The sequence below is a fragment of the Balaenoptera musculus genome, chromosome 15 (assembly GCF_009873245.2).
Source record: "Balaenoptera musculus isolate JJ_BM4_2016_0621 chromosome 15, mBalMus1.pri.v3, whole genome shotgun sequence".
Classification (NCBI taxonomy): domain Eukaryota; kingdom Metazoa; phylum Chordata; class Mammalia; order Artiodactyla; family Balaenopteridae; genus Balaenoptera; species Balaenoptera musculus.
In genome coordinates this window covers 58715772-58724119 of record NC_045799.1, presented here as the reverse complement: position 1 = coordinate 58724119, position 8348 = coordinate 58715772, and the positions used below count along the sequence as shown (strand labels likewise).

The 8348-nt window shown below is 49.2% G+C and overlaps 1 protein-coding gene across 1 annotated transcript; it reads right to left on the bottom strand.

Annotated features, from left to right (window-relative positions):
• Positions 1-346: 346 nt before the first annotated feature.
• RMI2 (RecQ mediated genome instability 2) lies at positions 347-5118 on the bottom strand. The gene is made up of 2 exons (XM_036824258.1): positions 4801-5118; positions 347-1591 (listed from the first exon to the last, which is right to left on the bottom strand). Exons 1-2 carry the CDS (start codon positions 5099-5101, stop codon positions 1443-1445), a joined length of 450 nt encoding a protein of 149 aa, XP_036680153.1. The 5' UTR covers positions 5102-5118; the 3' UTR covers positions 347-1442.
• Between the last annotated feature and the right edge of the window lie 3230 nt (positions 5119-8348).

Below are 8348 nucleotides of genomic sequence, written 5' to 3'. Positions count from 1 at the left end.
ACCTTAAATGCATATTGCTAACTGAAAGAAGCTGGTCTGAAAAGGCTATAGACTGTGTGATTCCAACTACATAACATTCTGGAAAAGGCAAACTTTGGAGACAGTAGAAAAAATCAGTGGTTGCCAGCGGTTACGGCTGAGGGAAGGATGATTAGGTGGAGCACAGAGGACTTTTAGGGCAACAAAACTATTCTGTATGATACTGTAATAGTGGATACATGATATTATGCCTATTGTACATCACAAAGCATGACCCCTAAGTCAACAATGGACTTTACTTAATAATAACGTATCAATGCTGGCTTATTGATTTTAACTAAGGTACCACACCAGTGCAAGATGTTAATAACAGGGGAAACTGAGGGAGGGCATGTAAAGGTCATCTCTGTAGGTTCTGCTCTTCTTTTTTTTTTTCCTAGAAATCTAAGCCGCCTAAAAAATAAAATCTATTTAAAAAAATACGGCATAGAAAACAATTTACTAGTGGTAGAGATACATAATCCAGCAAAACTCCATAGCAATGAGGAACATAACCTGACCCCCTTGATATTTACAGTCTAAGGCAAAGCGAAGGCTGTGTAAGAAGTGAAGAGCAGCCACCCAACACTGAACGCAATCACAGCAAAAGGACATTCCCTACCAGAAACAACGTAAAGACTCCAGGAGGCTGTCCCCTCGCGGTGTCTCACCCAAAGTTGCGAGGCAGAAGTTTAGTTCATGCCTGGAAGTTGTTCTTAGTCTTGATTTTTAGTTTCAACAAGGAATTCTGAAAGTGTTTCAACAGCCCTAAGTGAAGGAAGAAGGGCAGACATCGTCGTCCACATCTGCAGGGAATGGACCTTACACATTTAGGGCTGAGTGGTGTCTGAAGCAGAAAGAGGGCTGTGTCTGAGAGGCCCCAGTGCCTGCAGTTAGAAAATGCCGTTTGACTTGCAAACTGGATACGGAAGCTGTTGATGGAGAAGACTGCGGAGCCATGAGGTCATTCCTTTTTTATGCAGCCTCTTTTCCTGCCCATAACCACACACTTTACTCTCTGCGGACAATGAGTGAGGTTCAAATTCTGCCTCGTAAAGTAGGGTTGCAGTGGTAATGGAAAAAGTATCATCACTTGTAAAACTTGGAAAATGCAACATGAGATTTCTGTGTGCTTTAGAGAGAGAGAATTAACACACATAAAGAAAAAAAAAAAAAGGAGAGAAAAAGAGAAAGAACAAAACATCTGCTTTTCATCAGCAAACAGTCAAAGCAAGGGGCAGCAGGGGCTGAGTTCACTGGAGTGTCCCAACATTTAGAAATCCTACATCCAGACTCCTCGGAGCAAAGCTCTCTGATAAACTTTTGAGAAATACATATTGAGTGATGTCCATGAAATCCATACGGTATAAGAACCTAAGTTGTTTCTGAATTTCGGTTGTTTTTATCGACAGTTCCAACATCCTCTAAGGAATATTCCTGTGTAAATCTTCCACTTCCAGCTCCCACATGCTTTCATGGAGGGGATTATCAGAAAGGTCTGTCATCTTCACAGCCTGCAGGCATGGCTCAGGCTTGCAGGCCTGAACCACTCCCATCACCATCACATACTTTCCTAGAAGAGAAAAGCCCAGTGGTAAAGTTCACATTGATAGAGAAGATAAAACAAAACAGACACCTTAAGTCCTTGAGAGGGCTTAAATTTATCAGCGAGGCAAACTGGAGACCAAAAAAAAAGCAGAGAGTAGATACCAAAGTGCCAAGGCAGCTAGTGGTCAAAATACGTATATTACCAGCAAATTCCACATTTAACCTGGAGAATGACATTTGTTTCTTCTTTGGTTTCTGGTTTTAAAATGCTAAAACAGGGACTCCCCTGGTGGCGCAGTGGATAGGACTCCGCCTTCCAATGCAGGGAACCCAGGTTCAATCCCTGGTCAGGGAACTAGATCCCACATGCATACCACAACTAAGAGTTCACGTGCCCCAACTAAGGAGCCGGTGAGCCGCAACTAAGACCCCACACAACCAAATAAATAAAGAAATAAATATTTTTAAAAATAAAATAAAATGCTAAAACAAAATCACAGCACAGTGCATAAAGCTATCACGCCCAAGGAGTGGAAGAGTCGCTCACATCAGAGGATGAGTTGTAATTAGACAGACTGCTCGAAGGCGGGGCCTGAAAACCCGAGCTTTTCTCTTCTCCCTGTTCCTTGCTCCATGCCAGAGTCTGTGACTGGTCTCTGTGCCCAGGACTGGTCCCCCTTCTGCAAAGACAACCCCTGACAGCCCCAAAGCAAATCCAATTTTCCCTTCATGTTGCCAAAAGAGCTGGGCAGGTGGTAGCACCCCCGCATGCCACCGTTATTCCAACTGCCTGGGACCAATCCCTGCCACCAGCTGGGCATACGCAAGCAAATCAACAAGAGGTCAGGCTGCCATCACAATGATCTAATGACATATTAACCACGACTCTATTCCCATTCCCTTGGGGAAGTGGCTCTCCTTGAAAGCAAAAATGGCCAGTCTTAACCACACAAAACTCAACTGTGTAAAAAACCCCAAACACAGCAGGAAGAGCAGGCACGTTGCCAGCCCCCACTGCGTGCCCCTGCGAGGCCGCTTCAATCACACTGCTTCCAGCATCAGGACTGGGTTTGTACTCGGGCCTGGGGCTCTGACTGAAGGAAGCCAGGCAAGCTGACACCTTACCCTCTGGTCTTCAGCTCCTGGCACGACGTACTTAGGTTTCCCTGAACCCATCCCTACATTCTACCTGAGCAAGTAACGTGGGGTTCCTCAGCAACGGAGGCTCGTTCTAAAAATACACTTGCCATACCCTCTGAATGGGCCTAAAAAGCTGGTGGAGATGGAGCCCTCAGAAAATGACTGAAGACCCTGGAAAGGAAGAACAAGCCCACAGAGTCCCAACAGGCGAGGTAAACACGGAATCCACATACTCAAAACCTACATACACCAAGGCGTATAACAACTATACGGGTGAACTCAAAGGCCTGAGCTCTTTCCTCCCAAGAACAGACCACCTGGTTACTAGTCTGGTTCATTCTACCCACACCCTCTCCCCCAGCCAGAGTCTCTCTCCACTGTCTCTCCTTCTCCCTCCCCACCACGCCCCTCCCTTCTATCAGGCCTTCACCCCGACCATACAGGCCTGGATCAGTTGTCCCTCTTCTGCGCCCACGGCACCCTGTGCTTAAGCTCAAGCCTATGACATCACTTTGTATTTCAGTGGCCTGCTTACTCTTCAGGCTCCCTACCTGAAGCCCGTGTCAGACTTGTCGATCAAGCCCTGGTATTAATTAGCAAGAGGAAATGGTATGGCCCAGGCACACGGGCCAGTAGGTAAGTCAGATGGGTTCACCAATGCACAATGCCCACTCAGGTACCTACTGGTGCCAACCTTATGCCAGGGCTGGGGCCAGACATGGGAGACAGCCCCAGCTTGCCTTCAAAGAGCATTGCCTGGGGACCAGCACACCAAACAGCTCGTGCTACATGCTACGCCAAGGGTGGCAAACTTTTTCTGTAAAGGGCCAGATACTAAATATTTCAGGCTTTGAGGCCATAGCGTCTCTGTCGCAACTATTCAGATCTGTATCTGTAATGGGAAAACAGCCCTAGACAATACCTAAATGACGGTGCTCCAATAAAACTTTCCTTATGGACACGGATATTTGAATTTCATATATTGATACTTTTCCCATGTCATGAAATCTTCTTCTGTTTTTTTTTTAACCATTTGAAAACATAAAAAACATTTTTAGCTCATGGGGCATGCAAAAAGAGGTGGCAGCCTGTAGTTTGCCGATCTTGAGCTAGACTAACATTGCAATGGAGGGCAGACAGAGAGGGAGGCTGAAGGATGGAGCCAGGGTGGAGTGAGAAGAAGCGTGCAGGAGCACGGCCTAGTAAAAAAACAATGGTCACTATGACCTAGGAGCTGTGTTAAGGACATTTTTTAAATGTATTGAATCCACACAACAGGCAGGAATTATTGGTCCCTTTGGTAAGAGGTCCAGAAAGGTTAAGAAAAGTGCTCCTGGGAGCTCAGCCAGAAAGGGCCAGGGCCAGAAAAGTTCAACCTAAGGCTGAGAATAGTTGTCAGAAAGACACAGAGCCCGCCATGCTGTAGTCTGGCCCAGTGGTTCTCAAAGTGTGGCCTCCAGGCCACCAGCACCAGCAGCACCTGGGAGCTGGTTAGAAATGCAAATTCTCAGCCCCGCCCAGACCAACAGACTCAAACTCTGGGGGTGGTGCCCAGCCGTCAGTTTTAACAAGCCCTCAGGGTGAGTCTGATGCATGCTCAAATTTGCGCACCACTGGTTTAAAAGGAAACAGTGGTGAACTACAGCCTAAGACAGTCCCTCGAAGGAGGGGTACACCAGGGCTCCCCATTCCTGGGAACTGGGGAGAGCTTCCCAAAGGAAGGTACATTTGAGTAGAGTCGTTAGGGATGAACCAAGTTCCCCACTATGATATTTTCCAAAACTTGATAGGGAGAAAAAAAAAATCACCCGTGGGGAAGGGACTCTGTTAACAAACACAGATGCTGGGGGTCCCTCCCCCGGAGACTCCAGCTGGGAGGGCTGGTGGAGCCCTCGGAAACTGTATTTTTTGAATGGGCTGCAGATGATGCTTATCATCAGAACTGCTTGGGTGGCGCTTGGCTGGGGAGGGGAGGGAAGAAAGGGTATCGAGGCGGGGGACCAGCACCGCAAACACCGGGAGGTGGGACGGCCAGGCCCCGCCCTCGAGCGGTACAAACCCAGGGTCAGCCGCGGGGTCGAATCCGGCCGTTACCTGGGACGAGGCAGGGCCGCCCGCGCGGCACCCGCTCCAGGCCGCAAACCGAGAAGGCCCCGCTCGGGTCCCGCAGCCGCGCCTCGCCGCCGCCCGCCGCCAGCACCGTGCCCTGCATCCACACGGCCGTCAGCTCCAGCGGCCCGCGGCCCGCCGCCGCCCGCGACAGCCGCCACTCGCCCGGGCCGCCCTCCGCGTCGCGCCGCAGCTGCTCCGCCAGAACCTTGAACGGCGGCGACCGCGGCAGCCTCACGGAAGTGGGGCACCCGCCGGGGAACGAGGCCGTGGGCGCCGCCGCCATTCTGCCCCGCCGCCGCTTTCCCGCCAACCTTGATGAGCCGCGAGACCCGGTCCGCAGCCACCAATCAGGGGCGCGCTGGCGGAGCCGGCCAGTGGTCGGCGTCGGGAGGCGGGGCCGCCGGACCCAGCGGCCCCACTCCCACCCCAGGAGTGCGCAGGCGTACGTAAAGTAAATAACCAACCCGCAAGCTAGGAACGGATGAATTAAAAGAGAAAAAATAAACGAAGGAGGGAGGTACAGAACTCCCTGTTTCCAGGCACCTCAAAATTTGGCGTGCACGCAAATCATCTGGAGAATGTGAGTATTCATCTTTACATCGCCTTGCCTAGTACGGTTCTCTGAGGCTAACAAATAACGTGCAAATTCTGAAATGGATTGTAGCAACGGTGAGCCTATGTTTATTGGGAGTTATCAAGAATCGAGTCGAGAGATAAGGTTGGAAAGAGGGACAGGGACAGCTAGTAAAATTGCCCTTTTATTACTATTTTTATTTATTATATTTTAATAACAAAATAATTTAAAAGTTAATAAGATATATTACTATATTTTTCACAAAAGGAATGAACGTTCATTGTAGAAAATTTAGAAAAGGAAATCTAGAATAAGAAAAGAATTGTAAAAATCACTCAGAGATATCTACCCACTGTTGGTGTATTAGCATTCAGGTTTTAAAATACATACATGTGTATATATATTTTTATACACAAATATTGTTTTGTATATTACTTTCACTTAATAATAAACATCTTTCCATATCAACAAATATCCCTCTGCTTCCTCTTGAATGACTGCGTTAAGATTCTGTTTGTCTCATCACCTACCTAACCAATATCCTAGAGGTGGACATTAGGCTATTTCCAGTTTTTCACTTTGTAAGTCGCTACTGTGAACCTATCTAGAGCTAAATCTTTGTGCATGTTTCAGATAAATTTCTAGAAATGGAATTGCTCCCTAAAAATTGCATGTCCCCCATCAGTCAAATCCACAAATCCTAAACCAAGCAATCCTGTAAGTCAAGACCAGTTGTCAGAAGACTTTGTCCTCCTGGGGCCTCCCGCAATACCAGGCTTACAGAGGGTATTCACCAAGAGCTCGATTTTTATAAAGCGGCTAAGAAATACTGAGCCAGGTTCTGACCTAAGAGCTTTGCAGGGAGTATCCCATGTACCTACACCCTGTAAGTACTGTTCTACAAAGGGGGAAACGGAGGCTCACAGAAGCTAGGTGGCTTGCCCACAGCCTCTCTGGCAGTAGCCTCCGTGGGATCCTGGCCTCTATACCTCAACCCTAAGTTGTAGAGTAACCAGGCTCCTAACTTGAGAAGGAAGCAGAGATTTTAACCAAGAGAGAATCCCACCCGCTTCAAGCCTGGTGAGTCCCCACTGGCCTTCCCCAAGGCACCTGAAGGCCAGAAAAGTGATGGGGAAGGGAGTTGAAGTAAAGGCCTGGGAATTTCCCACCATTCTCTTGGCCTTCAAATTTGTGTGTGTGTGTGCACGGACACACACACACACACACACACACACCCCTCAAGCTCCATGCGTGTTGCTGGCAGAGTGATCTTTCCACAACACAAGTCTGAACATATCAGTGCCCAGTGCCCAGTTTATAACCTCCTATGGTGTCATCCCTCCACCTGGAATATGAGCATCCCTCCAGGCAGAGCAAAATGTACAAGGAGGGCCCAGAAAGGAGAGAGAGCAGGAAGCATTGAGCAAACTGCCAGGATTTCAGAACGGCTGGGACACAGAGTGCAAACAGAGGAGTGGGGATATAGGAGGCTGTACCTACATAACCTCACTTCTTACCCCCATTTTACAGATGATGAAACTGAGGTTCAGGCTAATGACAAGGCTGAGGCCACACGGCTAGCGAGGGGTGGAGCCAGGACTCAACCCAAGTCCATCTGACCCCAAACTTCATGCTCCTTGAACCACACCTGCCATCTCACTGTCCACACTATCGCCCATCTCCCCATCAAAGATGTCTCAGTACCTTTGCTCATGCTGTTCTCTGCGCAACATGCCTTCCCCCAGTCTCTCCCAGCTAACTCAGTCACCACGTGCCTGCCACCACCAAGACCACTTCTCTTCAGGGAGCCATTCTTGAGCCCACAACTGGAGTCAACCCCTCCCTTCCAGACCAGGCTGCTGACACCCCTAATCCAGGGTTTCTCGGCCTCAGCCCCACTGCCGTTTGGGGCTGGGTAATCCTGTGTTGAGGGGGCGTCCTGTGTGCCTTGTGGGATGTCGGGCAGCATCCCTGACCTCCACCCACTAGATGCCAGTAGTACTCTCCTCAAGGTGGCAATCAAAAGTGGCTTCAGACATGGCCAATGTCCCCTGGAGGGTGCAATCACCGCCTGCTGAGAGCCACTGCACGCATCTACAGACTCACTGCATTCTGTCTTGAACCGTAAATACTTGAGTCTGAGTCCATCTCACCAGCAGATCAGGGGTCCAAACTCTGATGCCAACAGCGGCCAGGCAGGTAACGCTGGTGGAGCAGTGACACGCTGGCCTTCGCAGGCCCCAATGAAGGGGCCAATCACACTCAGCTAATGGTTGCCACGTGAGAATGTGGGTCCAGTGTTGCCAGATCTGATTTTTAAAGACATTTTAATGTATAACCTCCACATTTTAAAAAAGTGTTGGCAGTGTACTAAATTCTAAAACAAACAAAGGCTTTGTGTCCCTGAAAGCACCCTGTGGGTAACCCTGGCCCACGGGCAGCCAGTCTGCAAGAGTGGTCCCTAGAATTCGAGCTTTTGTCCCGGCACCTGAGCAGCTTGTGTGTTCACTGATGGGAAGCCTCCTGGTACCTTCTGTGAAATATCCAGGGGGTTGAGTATTTCACCAGCTCTAAGAGTTGCAAAATTGGTGTCTTAAATTATTGTCATGAGCAGACAACTGGGGTCTGTCAACAGACGCTGGGTGAGCCTTCCCTCCGTGAAGGACTATCTCCCTCCCCACGTGCCACACCCAGGCCTGAAGCAACACTTGTGCAGGGCCTTCCTGGGCCCCAGCTTCCCAGTGAGATCAAAGACTCCTGCAAGGGGGTTTCCTGCCACCTGAGGACAAAGGTAAGGCAAGGGGAATTTTGGGCCTTGGCCTCACACTCAACCTACACATTCACCAGTTCCTGGGCAGATCAGGCCAAAAACGCTTCTGATTGCCAGGAACAAAACCAAACCCTAGTGCCCAAGGAAAAGAGTTTGTTCTGGAAGATTATCCACGCATTAACATCT

Bases quoted from the DNA above. Each gene is read 5' to 3' on its own strand.
- RMI2 (XM_036824258.1), bottom strand. From the start codon at position 5,101: ATGGCGGCGGCGCCCACGGCCTCGTTCCCCGGCGGGTGCCCCACTTCC. The intron at 1,592-4,800 runs GTAACGGCCGGA...TTTCTCTTCTAG, and splicing joins GCGGCCCTGCCTCGTCCCAG to GAAAGTATGTGATGGTGATG.